The 18,919-nt window shown below is 37.0% G+C and overlaps 1 protein-coding gene across 1 annotated transcript; it reads right to left on the reverse strand.

Annotated features, from left to right (window-relative positions):
- Positions 1–1,676: 1,676 nt before the first annotated feature.
- Positions 1,677–16,579, reverse strand: LOC149953195 (ileal sodium/bile acid cotransporter-like). The gene is made up of 5 exons (XM_090169814.1): positions 16,382–16,579; positions 16,113–16,318; positions 9,933–10,137; positions 7,140–7,400; positions 1,677–1,847 (listed from the first exon to the last, which is right to left on the reverse strand). The coding sequence occupies exons 1-5, from the start codon at positions 16,577–16,579 to the stop codon at positions 1,677–1,679; spliced, it is 1,041 nt and encodes a 346-aa protein (XP_090025940.1).
- Positions 16,580–18,919: the final 2,340 nt, after the last annotated feature.

An 18,919-nucleotide genomic window follows, 5' to 3' on the forward strand; every position in this document is an offset into this window, starting at 1 on the left:
GTCGGTAAGATGCGAAATCGTTGTGGCAATGCAGGAGTTATTTTTCAAAAATGGCGCCACTAAAAACAACGGCTGACTAGTAGCGCCCTCTGCTGAACAGTGAAGGAAGCTCTTAACTACTTATTTTGACATATATATGTAAAAGTTCAGACAGGGGGAACACGAAACACCCCTTGCCTACGCCACTGAAGACCTCAATGCCATACGTACCAGTAATTTTGTAATTTAAATAGTAAAAATATAAACAGTTTTGGCTTTATCAATTTCATCGTTGATAAAGAATACAGTAGCGGCATCTATTGATCGACTCAGGAACAATACGTTTATAATTTTGCGTGCTTTGTTTTCGGATAACGACTCGATTACTGTAGTAGAATAATGGACTCCTAATAGTCCAAGTAATCCGACAAGAAATCGAAAAATGGAAAAATCGCAAAATTCGACGTGAAATCCCGAAATCCAACTAGAAATCTTGAAGTAAAGCGTAAAATCCCGGATATAAAAATCCCCAACACATTTTTGATGAATGTCTGACCCCTCGGGGTTCGTTTAATATGTTTATAATATTCGATATCACCATCCAAATGCCAATCCCACACAGACATTTCGTTCAACCTTGGCTTTTTATAAAAGGAACAATTAGTGGGTAATTTAGCTTATTTAAATACGCCAAATGAAACATTTAAACGACGATATATTTAATAAAAGGACGTTTACACGTACACTTTTTTAAAATGAATAAGATTTGGTAAAATGGTAAAACATTTCGAGGTTAAAAACGCGACGAAAAATAAACGCATTAAGAAGTGTTTTCATATGTAACATAATCTGTCTTAAGTTTGCCCCTGATTAACATTTCCATAGAAATAGAAACGCTCGAGAAGTAAGCGAGTTGCAATAATATCTGACACATGCGCAGTTAGACGAAAAAGCAGACGAGAATGGTAAAACCATAATAGTTATTTTTAAAGCCGATAGATGGCGGTCGCGGTTATTGAAACTCGCTCATTCTGATCGTTTTGAAAATCCGCTTCACTAACTTCCGTTTCGTCACTGACTGTGACATCTAGGAGCAACAAACACAAGGAGAACGCAGCTAACCTTTAAACGCGCTAACCAAGGATCCTATATGTTAGGGACATATAGGATCCTTGCGCTAACGCAGTGTTGTGTACAAATTTCATTGGACGAGCCTTTACGCTGAATGTTTTACGGAAAGGGAGAAGACAATTTCCGAATTTTCCCCTTCCGACGGCAGCAGGCGCTAAAGCGTCTAACCAATGAAAAATGTACGCAAGAAAATCCACGACTTTTGACGGGTTGCGTTCTACTTGTGTGGGGTGTTGTGTTTATTGCTCCTAGGTGGCATGACGTATTAGTTATTTTTATAAAGTAACGTGGCCTTCTTGTTGAAATGTTGCTCTTACGTCACAGCCTCTTATTTTGACAAGTCTACGAGCGCGCGCTACAGTCACGAGGAGAAGAACTTTTTCTAGCGCACGTGCAAATCGCTCGTGCGAGGAATACACTAATAAAGCTGTGTCTTGTGACGTAAGAGCAACATTTTAACAAGACCACTTTTTATTTTATAAAATCAACTATTTACGTCATTTCAAGCGAAAATGTTTTTCTGGGATACTTTTTACGAATGATTATGTTACATATGATGTTTTCTTTTACGTTATCGTCTCCACTTTCAGTTCAGGTTTTTCTTGTGTGGTTTCATTTTTACTGGAACTCTTTCCACTGCATTTCTTGTAGGCTTGATACACGATACATATCAACGTTCCGGTCAGGATCATGGTAATGGCGTACAGTCCCGGATACAGCATAACAGGCCTCACGATCTATTCAGAAATTTATCAATTTTAGCAGAAGTATTATATAAAGCTGGGCGAATAACCGAATTAACCGAATATTTCAGTCGAATATCGAGACGAATAACCGTATCGATATTCGTTTCACGCCTCTTTTGGTATTTAATCGAATATCGAATAACATTATTCGGTCTTTATTATTCGGTAAATATTCGACGAATATCGAATAACATTTCTATTATTCGGTCTTTATTATTCGGTAAATATTCGACGAATATCGAATAACATTTCTATTATTCGGTCTTTATTATTCGGTAAATATTCGACGAATATCGAATAACATTTCTATTATTCGGTCTTTATTATTCGGTAAATATTCGACGAATATCGAATAACATTTCTATTATTCGGTTTTTATTATTCGGTAAATATTCGACGAATATCGAATAACATTTCTATTATTCGGTCTTTATTATTCGGTAAATATTCGACGAATATCGAATAACATTTCTATTATTCGGTCTTTATTATTCGGTAAATATTCGACGAATATCGAATAACATTTCTATTATTCGGTCTTTATTATTCGGTAAATATTCGACGAATATCGAATAACATTTCTATTATTCGGTCTTTATTATTCGGTAAATATTCGACGAATAAAGAATAACATTTCTATTATTCGGTAAATATTCGACGAATATCGAATAACATTTATATTATTCGCTCTTTATTATTCGGTAAATATTCGGAAAATATAAACTCTTATTCCCGCCTCCCCAATTGGCCTGTGCATAGCTGTCTATGGGGAGGGTGAAGACAAAGCCTGTTTTGGGACGAAGAAAGTTCTATGGTAGAGCTCTTACTTGACGGTTGACGGCTAGAACGGCGGCGCTCAGTAAAATTCTAATTAAATAATCTATAGGGAAATTCTATATAAAAGAACATACGTCATTGGTCCGTTGTCTCTCAGTAGATACTTTTTTGTGTGTAAAGATAGTTTTAGTTTTTTATTTACGTCATAGGTCACGTATAACGCCATTAAATAATTCAGTTTTACCATTTAGACATTAAAATTAAAAATATTTCGACTTTTTAGACCTGTTATTCGACTAATATTTGGAAATATGGGGTGGCGGAGTGATTAGCACTTTCGCCTCGCAGCAAGAGGAGCCGGGTTCGTTCCCAGCTTGTGGCACTGGGTGAAAACTCGGAACAACTCCTTCTGCGTTGAGTTTTGCAAGCGGTGCCTACGTTATTATAATAACGTAGGCACCGTTGCAAGTTTTCTCCCCACTGGTCTAAAGGGATTTTCCTTCGGTTTCCCCCTCCATAAAAACTTGTTGAGGTTAACCGTAATAGTAGTAGTGGCATGAAGGGCTGGCCGCCATCCTCCAACGCATTGTAACCCGGCCACTTGAATTAATGTCTTTAAAAGTCGCATGATGACTTAGGGTATTAGTCTAGCTGATTATTATTACTTATATTCGACGAATATTCGGCATATTATTCGATAAAGTAGTATAAGCATTAAGCCTTAAGGTCTATTCACACGAGCCAACTTTTTGATCCAACTAGATGGGTCAACTTTGAGTTGAGTCAACTAGTTGGTTCGTGTGAATAAAAGTTCGATGAGTTGATCCACCAAAAAAGTACGCGAGAAAAAAATGGATCACTGATCCATTTTTGCTGACTCAGCATTTTGATTTGAAAAGTTGGCTCGTGTGAAAAGGTCTTAACTATTCGGTATTTGGTTCGAAAACTACTATTCGTCGCGGTATTCTATTAAAAAAATTTCGGGTATTCGATATTCGTCTCGATAGGCTAAAAGTGTTATTCGCCCAGCCTTATCAATAAGATTATCTATTACAACATAAGTTAATAATAGTAATCAAAAATCAGCTAGGCTAATCACCCAATGCACCACCTTGGGCCTAAGTCATCTAACGCCTTCAAAACTGACGGGCCACACTAGTAGTTATGTTAGTAGGAATTACTTTTAATTTGCACCTGGTTACGATAATTGTAATAAACTGTAATTATAAATTTTGAATTATTTTGGAATTTTTATCACGTAGTTTTTTTTTAACAAACTTAAGTATACCAATTAAATATCAATACCTCAGGGCAGAATAAATATTCAATCTAAATTATCGATTGATTTTGGAATATACTCGAGTCGTGTTAGTTACCGTAGATATATTCTAGTAATGAGCATAATCGCTTTAAAAGTACCAAAGGAACGTTCATAAATAATGAAAAAATGGAGGAAAAAGGTTCCCATGCTGTTAAAATCGTCGTACAAAATTTTTCAATAAGCCAGATTTGAAATATGTAGAAATAAGTGGGAAACCTTTTTCATTTATCATTAAAAGTTTCAAACAAACCATATTATACAGTTAAATAACAATGTCTTATTTATACAGGGTGTTTCAAAAGTTTATGCAAAAATTTTAAGGAGTTGTATGGGGGTGAGTTGAGAAGTATGACTGTTTTTTTTCAATTTTCCTACGATGAGTTAAAAGAGCGCCAGAGAGCTTCAAAGTGTGGCCTACTAGCCCCTGAAACTACGCTGCAACAAGCGTAAAACCAAGCAGCAGGTAAATGCGAACATTAAGGTTTGGGTTCGTGTGATAGGTAAAAAAGGACAAATCGAGGTAAGCAGCGTAAAAAAGTAAACTTAAACAGTATTTAAAGTCCCTGCTGCTTGGTTTTGCGCTTGTTGCAGCCTACCTCCAGGGGCTAGTAGACCACACTTTGAAGCTCTCCGGCGCTCTTAAACTCATCGTAGGAAAATGGGAAAAAACAGGCGTACTTCTCAACTCACCTCCTACAACTCCTTCAAATTTTTGCAATAATCTTTTGAAACACTCTGTATAATATTGGTATACATGTATTTTTAAAATAATGATGCCACGTAGGCCACCTTAGCTTTGCAAAATACCGAATTAACGAAAGATATATTTTTCACGCTGTAACTACGTGCCAAGAAAATATATTGCCTACTAACATATCCATGATTGTAGCGCCCCGGGTTGTTATTTGTTCAAGTTATTGGATCCCACATTTTGGCGCGAAAACCAAGGCTACGTTCACTAAGGCTCAACGAACTATAGTTTCTTACTGTACAGTTTATTGGCTTTTCCGGTTTCGATCCCACGCATTTGTCATCGGTTTCTCGACAGTAAAGTAAGGTCACCACAAGAATAGAGTGAACATTAATTTAATAATCGTTAAATATAATAAACTGATTGTTAAATCTAATGAATTATACTGTATAATTGGAAAGCAATAACGAAAAAATATAATAAATAAGAAGATTGGCGACATTTTATCTAAATTATTGATATACTTGATAATTTTAGTTAAGACTTTGTGCACACGAGGGAGCCTCAGGTAGGTACCATTTCACAAAAATAGCAATGGCCAAAAAAGTGTTCAGTGAACAACGGTCTCAATGAAAATACGTTTCATAAAAAAACAATATAAGCGAGAGACCAATCTGCCAGCGAAATAATTTGGCGTGACCAAACCGCTAGTCCGTGGCCGCTCTGTGACAGCACAGACTATATAGTCCGTGGTGACAGTAGTCTTGGTTCCTTGATGGCAGCGACGGCATAGCTACTGAGAGAACGCACGCGCGATTCGCGTGGTCACTCGACCGTGCTAACCCTAATGACGTCCACGTGATAATAAAATGAACAGGTTTTTACCAAGAATGTATTGAAGTTACTAAGAATATTTCAGCATAGCATTAACCCCTGGTACCATCCTCACAGTTTTTGTGGAGAAAGTTCGTCTGCAATTAAGGGGCATTCAAAGTCATACCATATAGCAAACTTGAATGGGAAAGCAGACGAATTTAAGCTACAAAGGCTGCGAGGATGGGAATCAGAAACCTGTAGTCCAATATTCTTAGTAACTTCGATACATTCTTGGTTTTTACCCATTTTTCGTATTCATATAATGAAAGACATTTGAAAAATCTGGGTGAAAATCGATCGAGTAGTTTCTCCATTTCCGTACCTCGTGGTAGCAGATCTGGCCAATCACAATCTGTCATTTCTCAAGCCCTTCTTTCTGGATCGCGCGCGGGAATCTTTTAATTTCCGACACCGGTGTGCCCCTATAATTATATTATAGAAATGGTCGCCTGAAGGTATTTTCAAAGTCTAAAGGGAGGAAACTTGATACCTTTATTAGTTTATTAATAGCTCATCACAGGGGGATTTACGCCCGTTTGCCTTCCACCTGCGAACGGCCATAATTATAGAGAACGCAAGTATAATTTTATTTCCAACTATAAATTTGATCCTTTTTAGTTTTTCGATTTCACGCTATTATATTGAGAAAATATGGTTGATAAATAAGTAAATTTCCCTACGCAGTGTAATTTTTAAATTTAATTTTTCATCGTATGATCAAGAATGTATTGAAGTTATTGGACTACAGGTTTCTGATTCCCATTCTCGCTGCCTTTGTAGCTTAAATTCGTCTGCTTTCCCATTCAAGTTTGCTATATGGTATGACCTTGAATGCGCCTTAAATGCAGACGAATTTTCTCCACAAGAGCTGTGAGGATGGTACCAGGGGTTAATGCTATGCTGAAATATTCTTAGTAACTTCAATACATTCTTGATATTATATATATTCAGCCGCGTCACACTGCAACAATTGAAAACTGCTACTTTTATAGCGTAGATGCGTATTTTTCACTTAAGATAAATTATGTAAATTTCCTTTTAGTAGATCGTATAGTTATAGCTTTACCAATTATTATGCCATCGAGAAATTATCTACGCAATTTTAGGAAGAAAGAAATGTATGGTTGAATGAATTGAATTCCTCCCCTCCAAATCCTGACTGCGCCACTAGAATAATAATAAGAATCAGCTAGGCTAATACCCAAAGCACCAACCTAGGGACAAGTCATCGAACGGGTTACAATGCGTAGGAGGAGCCCTTCGTGCCACACGAGCCAACAGCTCCCTACACTATCTATTACCGTTAACCCCTACAAATTTTTATACGAAGGGGAAACCGAAGAACTCGGGGAAAAACCCCTTAAACCAGTGGGGAGAGAACTTGCAAACTCAACGCGGAAGGAGTGGTTCCGAGTTTCCACCCAGTGCCGTAAGCTGGGATCGAACCCGGCTCCTCTGGCTGCGAGGTGAAAGTGCTAAACACTCCGCCACCCCGCTATAATCCAAGTTCATTCCGGGGCGAGCAAGCTTGTCACCTAAAAGACTTTTACCTGAAGCCCTTTAAACGTTCTTCAAAAAGAACGAGTCTTCTTGCAAATGGGAATAAAGCAGTATATACCTCGGGTTTGAAAGACAAACTGGCCACCGTCAAGGCCAGTCCCACGTTCTGTATCCCAGCTTCGATGGCTATCGTCCGGCGGACGTGGGAGGGTCTCTGGGAGGCCCACGAGATGAGGTAGGAGGCGATGATCCCCAAAGGAGGCAACAGGAAGACAGCGCCGTACAGGGGGCCCGAGGCGCTGAGGTAGATCTCCGGTTTATCGTACACGGAAAGACCAATCGCCGTCAAGATGGTCACCATACCTATAAGGGAACCATACTGTCCGAAGACGTCGTGGAATTTTATTAAATTACCGGTAGCGTTCACACTTGGCTAAGCTCCAAAAACCTCAAATTTCTGGACAATAAACGCGTGGAGGAACAAGGACAGTAGATACAGGGACGATAAAGTGTATTGGCGGCCTCTGTTGGAATATATTACCTTAAACGACCTAAACGCAAGGATATTCAAGACCAGTTCACATTATACAATTATTTGGGCCACTTAACTGTATCCAACTAATTGTAAGCAAGAAAATTGTATAGTGTGAACAGACAAATTGTTACAATTGTTCCCACTGTTTCTGTTCACACTATACAATTTGCTTGTTTACAATTAGTTGAATACATTTAAGTGGCCCAATTAATTGTATAGTGTGAACTGGGCTTTAGTTGTAAACAAATAAAATGGCGGTCACCTAATTTTAGAGGTTCTTGACGAGGCTTAAGTGTTCAAAACAAATGGGCATTTTTTTATTTACGCTTGTAGTTTTATTTTTAATTTAACATCAAAATGGTAAAAACTAACTACATCAATACTGTCCATGGAGAACCACGTCTTAACAATGGCCGCGGTTTGTTTGCATCTAACTCCACGTGAATATAAAGACGTTTAAAATCGAAATTTTTTCCCTGCTTTCTCGTCCCTGTTTCTACTGTCCTTAGGAGGAAGAAACTACTATCCTGGAGAAGAAAAGCAAGCACAATTGACCTTTGTGCCTAGTAGTGTGTTGCCACCTATGGATGAACGGAATAACTATAACTTTATAAAAATTCCGTAATGGCTGTCCTAAAATAGGAGTCGCTAAAAGCCTACGAAGTAGGCGTAACGCCTGGCGCCTCTAGCGGATTTTTATGCCGCACCAGTGCTTCCACTTTGAGGGTATTTTACCCTTTTTCGCGTAAAATTGACCTCGAGAGGGATTTTTTTTCGAGATTGAAGGTAATGGGTACAACGAGGGTATTTTGAACATTTCATGGCAAATTTAAGGGTATTTAAAAAATTTTAAAATATTCCACCATGAATTATAATTTCCCATTTTGACAAAGTGTAACTAAGTTGGCCGTTAGAAGAAACCACCTATGGACTGTGCGAAGTTTGATAAAATAAGTGAAAAAGTAGATTAGTCCATAATTAAAAGTGATAATACAGCTAAAGCCTAAACAAATTTTAAGAAATTAAAAAACTTACTAATAACTCGTACTAATAGGTCTTCGAGCAAACAAAAACGCGAAACTCGAACCAAATAGATCTCCGAGTAATAAACTACATAAAAACTAAACAAAATATCCAGAAATTCCAACGGTAGACCGGTTTCGTTCTATTTGGAACTCATCAGTACCGTGCGGGAAATCTGGCTGGCGACTGTTATATCGAAAAGAGAAACTAAGCCTAAACATTCAAAATTTCAAAACACGTTGCATAGCAACGGAAAGCCGAAAAGGGAGGAGTGTGGTGGAGAATAGTATATACGATAAGTTAAGTGAGAAGAAACCACCCATGGACTGTGCGAAGTTTGATAAAATACGCGTAAGTGGGAAACTGGTTTTGCTTATGTCGAGAACTTTCTAGGTTCTTTTCTGTTGTCAGCTTTGCCGATTCGAGCAGACTAAAATATTGTTTTCGTCCCTTAGTAAGCGAATTGCATACCTTCCATCAAAAGTGACATAATTCGCAAAAGTGTGACAATCCCTGTACTTTCGTATGCTAAAGGTTTAATGAATGCTCGACGCGAGATCGACCACATAAAAGACTATTTATTGTCGCCTTTCTGGATCTTTTTTTTAGTCTATGGTATTATATCGTAGGTAGATGGCGATAGCATCTCCACAGAACGATGAAAAATAAAAAATACACTTAACTTTGACCGGTGCTACTTAGTTTCTCAGTTAATCACTACGAGGCGTTATTTGTTGGTTTTAACTTCCTTCCCTCCCCAAGGCATACTTTCCCTTCTCCCCTCCTGACTTGTATTTCGTTCGTAACATTCATTCAGAAATAGGTTCGATTGACACACTTTTGGTAATTATGTCACTTTTGCTACCATTAATATTAATTAAATTAGTGTCTTTTTCTTTGTAAAAATTAAAGAAAAAACTGTTATAATTGAATTACATTTTTTTTCATGTTTTTTTATGGAAAGTTTCATTGTATTTTTAAATTTAAAATGGGTAAAAGTGGGTATATTATTGTTTGATTATTGTGGGAATTTTAAGGGTATTTTTGAAATTGGGAATGGGTAAAAGTAGGTATTTTTCAGCTTTTGTCTGGGTAAAATGATCTTTTGGAAGTGGAAGCACTGTGCCGTACTTAGAACAATCGCCCCGTGCTAGAGGTATCGTATTTAACTCTCCAGACGTTGGTTCTTCCTCCGTGATAAACGTAAGCTACATTCTTCCGAGAAATAACATATAATTATTCTTTTTCGCTTTAGTAAATACTTAATCGGTAGTTGTAGAAATTATCATTTCTTTTTTATTTCTTTGAAACTCTTTCCATGAGTTGGCCAAGGTTGAGCTGATTACGACTTACTTTTGTAGCCAATGGCGCTTTCTCGGGAAACTTGTACTTGAAGAAGTATCCGGCGAAGGCGGGCGGGATGGTGATGAAGAGGGAGAGCATGATCATTACGAAGGGCACCTTGGCTTCCCCCGTTTCCACCACGAGTCCGTACAGCCAGATGTTGGCCGGCATGGCTCCCAGCGCCATTATCCCTGATAGGGTCGTCATGGCCACGCTGTTTCAATATTATTCAAAAAACAATCCCTTATAAAACTGCTTAGGACTATATATACATTCAACGCCATTTTGAAAACCTTTACTTATTACTGAAATTAAGGCTTCATTTTTAAATTCAATATAATTTATTTATACCTAGGAATAATGACTGTGTTGAGATGATTATTATTTCTACCAAGAATGGGTTTATTTATACCAGCAATGAATTTATTTATACTAATAATGGATTTATTTATACCAGCAATGGATTTATTTATACTAATAATGGATTTATTTCTACCGAAAATGGATTCATTTATACCAAAAATGGGTTTATTTATACCAGCAATGAATTTATTTATACCAGCGATGAATTTATCCAGTAATAATTTTTCTCGCTATGTAAAGAGGGCGCCAAATGATGTAGCTCAAAGCAACGTCCCAAATATTTTACCCCGAGAACCCCGTTTTCTTTCCCCCCTAACGCTCCCGTCTGTGGGTGTGAACCTTTAGGATGGGGTGAGAAGCGCGCTCCCATTTCTCTTCCTTTACTTATTCTTATATGGTATAAATAAATACGTTATTGATATTACTGTAATGATATTTGGGATTTATACTTCTTGATAAATTACGTCAAATCCTAGTATTTGCCAAATATTTATCGATTTACCACAAAGCTATTAAATTCCTTTTGAAAAACCTTCTTAACTTACATAGTTTAACCTAGGAGCAACAAACACAGCACCCCACACAAGGAGAACGCAACCCGTCAAAAATCGTGGATTTTCTTGCGTACATTTTTCATTGTTTAGACGCTTTAGGGGAAAATTCGGATATTGGCTTCCCCCTTTCCGTAAAACCTTCAGCGTAAAGTCTCGTCCAATGAAAATGAGGTTTAACTATGGGAATATTATTTTTTGTTATGACAATTTGACAAAACATTGTGTATTTTCAGTGATTTTCACCATGGAAAAATTGAGAATTCTGCTGTAATTCCTAAATTAATTGCTTCTACCATAAGGAATATTGAATTTTTGGTACGTTTTGGAACTGGAAAAATAATATGAGATGGGCAGTTTTTTAAAATCAAAGCTCAGCTCACAAATCGCTCATGTTAACCTAAAATATTTGTATCTTACGCTCTTCTCACAATTTAGTAAAAAAAATCCTGTTTTCTCATTAGCTCAATTTCGAATTCAATACTGCTCAAGCTCTTTCACGCTCACCTCGATAAAACACGAAAGATTCTGCTCATTTCATCAAACAGCTGACTGAGCATAAAAACCCGAATCATTTCTTTAAAAAAACATTGATAAAATAAAACTAATTGTACCATAATAAACTGATTTAATTAACAAAACTTTTTAAAACTAACAAAATATTATAAAATTCACAAAAATCAATGCAAAAACAATTTTATTCCAAAAAACAGTGGTTATTTTGTCTAATTATAATTTGCTCATCTCTGATTTTTGATAGTTTAAGAATAACTAGGACGTTGCAAAAACCGAAAACGGAATTTTCAACAAATACTTGAGCGGAGCGAGATGCAAATCCGGTGGTTAATTAGGCTTAGATTAATTAAACTCTTGTAGAGAAAGGAAAGCGAGATAAATCATTTAGTTTTTAAAGATTACTCTTTATTTCAATTCGTTTGCATTAATGAGTGGAGAAACAGTTAGAAGATGCGGGGAACGACTTGCCGGTGTGGAATCTGAGGTCGACGTCGACGTGGCCCATTGTTTAAATGTTCTTTTACGTAAAATTTCAAAATAAATTTTTAAACGTGTTTTTTTTTTAAATAAAAATATAAATTTCAAAACTCATTTAAGCGTTTTGTTTTTTTCGGTCAATAAAAATATAAATTTAAAAATTCATTTAAACGTTTTGTGTTTTTCGGTCATTGTCAGCTGTTGAGTCTTTTTAGTTTTACACGAGCCTAGTATAGGCTAGAGTAAAACTCCCGTAGCCGCTACGGTCCCCGCCGCCGCCGTTCGCAAACACGCCGTTTTCGAACGCCACGGTAGGATTCTCACCGTCCGCAATAACGTCGTTCTCTTACGCCACGGTAGAATCCTCCTACGCTCGCGCTTTAAACCAGAGAGGGAAAGGCCGTAGAAAGCTAGCCATATGCTGCTATAGTTATACCAGCTTTTCATCCCTAAAATTCACGCGGTTTAGACAACCAACAACCTAGCAAGTCGGGCAATCGGGATTCGGCGATCTTCTGGCGTTTCCGTCTCTGGCGTTTTGGCGTTTTCGTTCGCACACGGTTTCCGCAACAGCGCTTGCCTCTCGCTTCCATTCGGGTGGGGGAGGGTAAGATATGGCGACTCTCCCACCGAGCGCTCCTATGTATTGTTGGCGACTCTTCGGAGCCCAGCCATTCTGTGGAATTTGGGAACTATGCTATCACCTTCCCTGAGCCCCTAGGTGTGAAGGGAGGGGAGGGGGCGGCATGGGTTTTCGTAAGTGCATCTCTAAACGTGGTGAAATCGCTTCTGTTGGTTTTTTAACCCTTTAGCCCAACCACTCTGGGTAATTTTTGAAATTGTCACCCCTATATTTCCCACAAACCTATTTCGAGCGGTTCCCATATTACCCACAAAAATATTTCGAGCGGTTTTTCTCGACCGTTTATTTTATTTGTTCATGTTTCCGTTACCGGTTATACTACTATTCGTGTGTTCGTAAAGCTTGGCTCGTGTGAAACTATTATTTGGGACTGCCGGGCCCACTTGTTTCCCCTCTCGTGGCTCCGTCAGACAGCAATTTTCTGGCGCCGGCTCTTCTGGAGTCGTTTTCCCCCCCAACACGACCGATTAACCACTCTTTCCCTTTCGACTCGTTTTCCGAAACCCCACTTTTTTTCCCCCCAATTCATCGCAGTGAGAGAATACCATTTTTTTTTAAAGCGCGGAACAATCACCCGTTTTTCCCTCTCGAGTCGTTTTCCGAAACGCCCCTTTTCGTTTCATCCAATAGCTTCTCTAGGACCGGACAGCCACTTTTTCTGCCAGTTTCCACAGTGAGAGCTACGCTCAAAAATGACAGCTTGCCTCTTCTTTTGCTCAATCTATTACTCATTTGAAGCGCTCATCTCAAGAGTCAGCTCACTTTCAGCTTTAAAGAGACACTCCATTCTGCCGCTCATTTAATCAAGATAAAATAAGGGTTCTCGATCATAGCTCATTCTGACTCCCAACACTCCGACCCGCTCTAAAAAGAGGGAAACGCACCCATCACCGTTCCGTGGAAGAATTATTTTTTTTTCGTTTGGGGAAAATATAATTCTCACGTAATAGGTTTAACCACGAAAATATTTTATTTTATTTTTATCTCCCACGGAGGGCGTTTATTACCTAATTAAAATACACTTATTTAATAGCTTGATCTGGTTTTTATTATCAGATAACACTTATTAAAATTCAGTATTGAATAATTATAAGCTGAATTAATGGCTTTAAAAGTCGCTTGATGACTTAGGCCTAAGGTGGTGTCTTGGGTATTAGCCTAGCTTATTATTATGATTATTATTAATTGAAAAACCCAAATATCTAAAATTTTCCCTTTAAATGGGAACGGACAAGCTTTTCCAAATATCGCCTTATTTGCATATCAACAGATCAACAAGACATTCAATATACTACATGTACCTTATTTGGTCATGAAAAAATAGTTTTTGACCCAAAAAGTTGGAACGCCAAATAACGCCAAATATTTGGGTTTGAATTTTCGCCGCCATCTTAAGGTGTATCGGCAGCGCCAGTACGACCTTAGTGAGCGATTTGCGAACTATCCTAACTAAAATCGCGCAATTTAGGCTTAGGTCTCTTATAACTGGAACGCGCCGCGCGTGCAAAACAAATTTTTTGCGTCTTCAGCAGCGCGCGCTTTTACGTTGTTTTTCTGTCTAATCGACTTCTCACCAGGTGTCGCGGCGGACGCGCGCTTTTCAATTTCCCGAAATTTCTTTATTTTATTAAAAATTAACCACTCAATATTTTTTGATGCGGTTTTCGACATAAATTTTAGTTTTTAATGGGCTATAGGGCTATCTAACTGGTTAAAGCTTGACCGTTCCCCTTTAACAATTTTTTTGTGCCGTTATAAATTACAATTATTGTCATATTTGGACGGAGAAAGGTACCTATAAACATAATCATTGTAGCCCAAATCGGTTGTAGGGTGTTTTTCTTTTGAATATTGCATAATAATGACTTTTCAATGCCGACAACCAGTTTTAACTCGTTCCACTTTAAGTATGCACCAGCTCATTTTTGCGTAACGGAACAAAAGCCCTGAGGCGTCAATTCTTTTATTTTAATGTTTTCGAATATCGGTTAATATTTTTCAGCCTGGAGTGAAATTACCAATATAATAAGTGAATATAAATATAGCCCGAAAAATATAGTGTCTCTTACGAGAGAACTAACTATCGCCCTATAGAGTGCCAGCAGCTTGAAACCCTGGACGTCACCAATGTTAAACGTCTATTGAGAAAAAACGCGAGTTTTCATGACAACCACTACGGAAGCTACGGCTGTGACGTCACTAACTTTTAAAAACGCATCAACTGCTAGCACTCTATACTGAGATATAATACGCGTTTGTAGGAGCTGAAATTAATTGATACCAGAAGTATTTAATATAACTCTTAAGATAGAAGTATCCACTGCCCTATACTGATAATATTATTTGTTTGAAACATGTAATTTCGCGTCGTATTTTCAAAAGTCAATTCATGATCGAGTTTTGCCCCGGGGCACGAGTGGGGAGGGGGGAGGAAATACGTCACCGACGTATGCTTCAATCGCATCGGGAAGCATCAGTTTTATCCCAACGCACCACATTAGGCCTAAGTCATCGAGCGACTTTTAAAGCCATTAATTCGGGTGGCTGGTTTACAATGCCATGCTGATTTGATTTTGTTAGCATGAAGGAGCTTCTTGCAAGAGCATGAGGTTGATTGGGATAAACGTTAAAAATAGTCTAAAAATATGTATTATCACTAACAAGTGGTTCTCACAGATTTTGTTGAAAATCGGGGGTTAGGTAGACCTTATGGTAGTATGAAAATTACCAAAGGGAAAAGTTGCAATGGGCTTTAGTTTTCCCATGGCAACCGAAAATGTTTTTGACCTCTCCATTTAAAAAAGCATGGGAATTTCTCGGTTACAAAATTTTGTTAAAATTTAACCAAAATTGATCAATTTTAGCCAAAATCATTGATCAATTTTACCGAAAATAGGTCAAATTCATCGGTTTGGGTAAGTTTTGAAAATTTAATTTTTTAGGAAAACTTTAGCCCATTTCAACTTTTCCCTTTGGCAATTTTCATACTACCATAAGATCTACCTAACCCCCGAATTTCAACAAAATTGGTGATAACCACCTCGGGTAGTCTCCTTCATTCTTGGTATTACACAGGAAAAAATATGATTTATGAATAGTACATATTCCGACGTAAATTTTAAGCTGTGATGTGGCGTGCGAAAGTAAATTTACCTCCTATAGATGTACACTTCAATCGTAATAAATATATGACGTAAATCTGCTATAGCTTAGTAAACTGAACTTTTAGAATTCAGATACTTAAGATAATTTTACACGAACTATTCCAGGGCTCTTTCTAAAACCGTTTTACCGAAAAATATTACGATTTGAATCATTTTTTTTCACAGTACTTAATGAAACTTAAATTTATTACGTCAATATTTAAAATTGAAATTGTACTAGATAAGGTCCTCACCCGAGGGAAATGTCCCCAGAAAAGTCTTACGATTTAAATAATCTTTTGCACAGTACTTAATTAAACTTAAATTTATTACGTCAATATTTAAAAATGATATTGTACTAGATAAGGTCCTCACCCGAGGGAAATGTCCCCAGAAAAGTCTTACGATTTAAATAATTTTTTGCACAGTACTTAATTAAACTTAAATTTATTACGTCAATATTTTAAATTAATATTGTCCTAGAGTAGCTGCTCACCTGAGGGAAATGTCCCCATCGCTGAAATAGGTGAAGACATTGGAGACAGTACCACCGGGACAACTGGACGTCAACAGGACCCCAGTGGCGTGCAGTCCGTCGATACCGAAAAGCTTGATGACGCAGAAGGCCGCTAAAGGCATGAGTAGAAACTGACAGGCCATTCCAATAGCGATACCAATAGGCTTCTTCAAATGCTTCTTCAACTACCAAATAGGCCCGTTTAAAACATCCACTTAATTCATTTAAATCCAGATGTCATTAATTACCTCCGTTAAAGAAACGCCGCAACCCATAGAGAACATGACTATAATAAGAATGGAATAAATGAGCGTGTCCAAGACGACCTGGATGACGTTGACGCCTGGTCCGGCCGCTGTGGTGACGGTGCTGTTGACGTCCAGGTCGCCGTCATCGGGAGGCAAATGCGGCAAGTACTCGGTCGAATCGTTGCTCAACAATTCCATATGATTCCGGTCCTTCCGAAACGAAGGTTCTAACTAACGAAGATTCCAAACGATGTACACGGGCAACTTTTTAATACGCTGGAATTGCACCTCGCAGCGACGCTATTTACTATATTTTTAAAAATCTCGGATCGTCGAAATTGTGTTTCAAGGATCTCTAGGTTCCGCTTTCTCCAATTTTTCAATTCAGTCTATTTTTTAAAAACTTTCCTGCAACTAGCTTCGCAGCGATTTAATTATTGTCGGGAGCCGTTTTCAATGTTTTCAGTCCCCCCTGCACTCCATAATGACACGGAGATTTTCTGGTAGATTTTTTTTCCCCTTAAGCTTCAGGGGCACATTTTGGTAGTTATGATTTCTTTGGATTATCGGGTAGCATTTGGGTACGATTTCAAAAAATTTCCACCCGTTGTATTGCCCAAAATACGGGTTTTTTTTTGGTTATGTAAGTCACAGCTTTTGCGTCAGTTTTTTGCCACGATATTTTAGGAGTGAACTTTCGAAGTATCTTATCACTTACATTTTTTTCCCTGAAAAATGGATTTTTATCACAATCGTTTCGGCTCTGCACAGCTCTGGAGTACTATGATTAATGGTTTAATACAGATTTCGTTGATTTTATCGACTAGAGGTCTTAAGAATCCAGAAATTCTGTGTAAAATAATTTCAATAGTTTAACGCTATTTTAAGATTTTGTTCAAAGAACTGCGTCATTATTTTAAGTATTATTTTCTTAGGATTTAAAAGATTTACAGGAAATGTAATATTTAAATATAAAATCAACCACGTGTGATTCCTGTATCTAAATATTTCGATGCACTTTAACTATATTCAGTTTTATTTCCGGGTTTAATTTTTCCAATTATTAGAGTTTGAAATTAATTTTTATAAATAATAATTTTAATACATTTCCGACAGACTTAAGAAATATCACGATAAATTTAAACATGCAACTTACTTATTTTATTGTATTTCGTTACTCATCGTTAAATTTAATATAAATTTATATCCCTTAAAATCACTTTAAAATCTACCATTGAACGAAATATCGTTTCTAGCGAAAGGTAGGTTTTGTCATTATTTTAAGTATTATTTTCTTAGGATTTAAAAGATTTACAGGAAATGTAATATTTAAATATAAAATCAACCACGTGTGATTCCTGTATCTAAATATTTCGATGCACTTTAACTATATTCAGTTTTATTTCCGGGTTTAATTTTTCCTATTATTAGAGTTTGAAATTAATTTTTATAAATAATAATTTTAATACATTTCCGACAGACTTAAGAAATATCACGATAAATTTAAACATGCAACTTACTTATTTTATTGTATTTCGTTACTCATCGTTAAATTTAATATAAATTTATATCCCTTAAAATCACTTTAAAATCTACCATTGAACGAAATATCGTTTCTAGCGAAAGGTAGGTTTTGTAAGTACCCACAAAACAAGTGGAAAAATTCACTTACTCATCGAAATATATTTAAACTCATTATTTTTACGATTACGTTTAACGTACTCTGTAATTATTTTCTGATTCTTCAGCTGTGTTTGACGACAATTAAGTGCGATATAATAAAATGAATATATTTTTTTTGGAAGGTTATAAAAATATATAAAAGTTGGTTATTAGTGGCCTAATGAGTCCTATCCGAGGTCAGACGAGATTCCATCTTTAAACGCCTAACCAAATTAACTCGCGTTTCAATAAACCTGTATTAATTGGGACTCGGTAAAACCTTTCTTCACGTATATTTTTATTTCATGCCCCCCTAAACGGGCGGGGGAGGACGAAATATTGAAAGAGGGATTGAGACGCCGCCGGCAGTGTTGACAGATGGGAGGTTTCCCGCCAAAATTTGACTACTTTGGGAACGCTACTGCGAAAAAAAAAAAATTTGGGCAATGTGCGACGACAAATAAAAAATGTTTACTTCTATTTTAATTTTTTCAATTATGTAAAATTTATGGTTCATTATACGCTATTATGTACGACTACGACCCTGTTTGCCAATTTTGATTAAGTACTTTTCATTATTTTTCAATAGTAATTTTGTTATTTAATATTATTAAATTTCACTTTTTGTATATATTTTTCGCGCGTTTTTTGTAATTTTTTCCCTCAATTCTCAACCTTTTGAACCCCTGCAACAGGGCTGCATCTCTTCTAACTTTTTTGCTGTTTACCAACAAAGCTGCTTCTTCAAATTTCTATGACGTGTATTTCGTATTTCGTCCGGGGGATTTTTGATGTGGTATACAATATCTTTTGCCGCCATATCGTAATTGCATTTTAAGCACTATTTTCTTAACTCAGTGCATGGTTTATTTTAAT

This window comes from Leiobunum rupestre, chromosome 3, assembly GCF_980474605.1.
Source record: "Leiobunum rupestre chromosome 3, qqLeiRupe1.1.hap1, whole genome shotgun sequence".
Taxonomy (NCBI): Eukaryota; Metazoa; Arthropoda; class Arachnida; order Opiliones; family Sclerosomatidae; genus Leiobunum; species Leiobunum rupestre.